We start from the raw sequence: 1,073 nt of genomic DNA, 5'->3' as shown, positions 1-1,073 counted from the left end.
CCCTGTGTGCCCACCAACAGGCCCTAGGGCAGCCCCTCCCCTCCTACCTGAAGTGCCCCCTCCCCCGGGCTTCAGACACCCATCTGCCCCCACACCCAGACCTACCAGGCAGAATCTCATAGCCCCGCAGCCTGCCTCACACCCCGCCCTCCAGCCCTGGACCAGCCCTGTGCTGGTGTCCCTCCCTGCGGGGTGGCTGTGCCGAGGATGGCCCTGCGGTTGCTGGTTGCTCCGCACGCACCCTTCCCACTGACCTCCACTCTCCATTCTTGCAGCGAGGAAGAACGGACGCGGTTCCAGGAGCTGCTGGCCAGTCCGGCCTATAGAGCCAGCCCTCTGCTGGCCATCGGGCGGCAGTTGGCCGAGCAGATGCAGCTGGAGGGCGGTGGGCAGCCCTGACCCCGTGGGGCGTGTGAGAGCGCCGAGGCCACCCACGAGGAGGTGCCCAGGGCCGGCTTGGCCACTGTCCCCTGGGCTGCCAGCCCCTTCCTCTGCGACACGGCTGCTGTGCTTGGCAAAGGTGGGAGACAGGCAGTTGACACGGGAGTATTGTGACGACACATTTATTTTTGCAATAAAAACACTGCTGGAAAACCCAAGGTGTCCATGGAGCTCAGTGCCCGCCCCACAGGAGGTGGTGCAGCCATGCGGCCGGCCTTCTCCTCGCTTTTCTCTTCCGTCTGGGTTTGTGGGCAGTGACTTGCACACATGTGTCATATTAAGAGACAAGCCTTCTGGCTTGGTCCTCTGGGGGCTCCAGGCTGACTGCGGCTGGATGCAGCTCGGCCACCTTCTCGCGGTGCCCTCTCTCAGGGCCTCTGACCTCTGCCTGATGTCAGGACCTTCTCCTTGACCTCACATGTGGGGCTGGGGGGAGGACGGGGAGGTGCGGGGCGAGCCCGACGCTGCCGTCCTCTACAGCGGCCATCCACTGCCCTCCACTGCGGCAGACTCGCCGGGAATGTGGCAGAGAAGCCGAAACCGTCTGGGGATGCCGCCCGCCCCCAGCAGAGTGCCCTGCCGCCCAGACGGTTGGGGGTGGGGTGGGGGAGGAGGGCAGGTGGGAGAGACCC

General features: G+C 65.8%; 1 protein-coding gene across 2 annotated transcripts in view; it reads left to right on the top strand.

Moving 5' to 3' along the window:
- The window catches only part of FAM207A (family with sequence similarity 207, member A), a 24,855-nt gene extending 24,261 nt beyond the window's left edge, over window positions 1-594 (top strand). Inside the window, exon 6 of one of the 2 annotated variants that reach the window (XM_010834880.1) lies at window positions 276-594. In XM_010834880.1, coding sequence (XP_010833182.1) covers window positions 276-399 — 124 coding nt within the window. In that variant the 3' untranslated portion in view covers window positions 400-594. The remainder of the gene's footprint in view (window positions 1-275) is intronic. The other variant, XM_010834879.1, reaches the window with a different exon arrangement.
- Window positions 595-1,073: the final 479 nt, after the last annotated feature.

This window comes from Bison bison, unplaced genomic scaffold (genome assembly GCF_000754665.1).
Source record: "Bison bison bison isolate TAMUID 2011002044 unplaced genomic scaffold, Bison_UMD1.0 scf7180017864037, whole genome shotgun sequence".
In the NCBI taxonomy this organism is placed as follows: Eukaryota; Metazoa; Chordata; class Mammalia; order Artiodactyla; family Bovidae; genus Bison; species Bison bison.
This window is presented reverse-complemented; position numbering and strand designations above follow the sequence as displayed.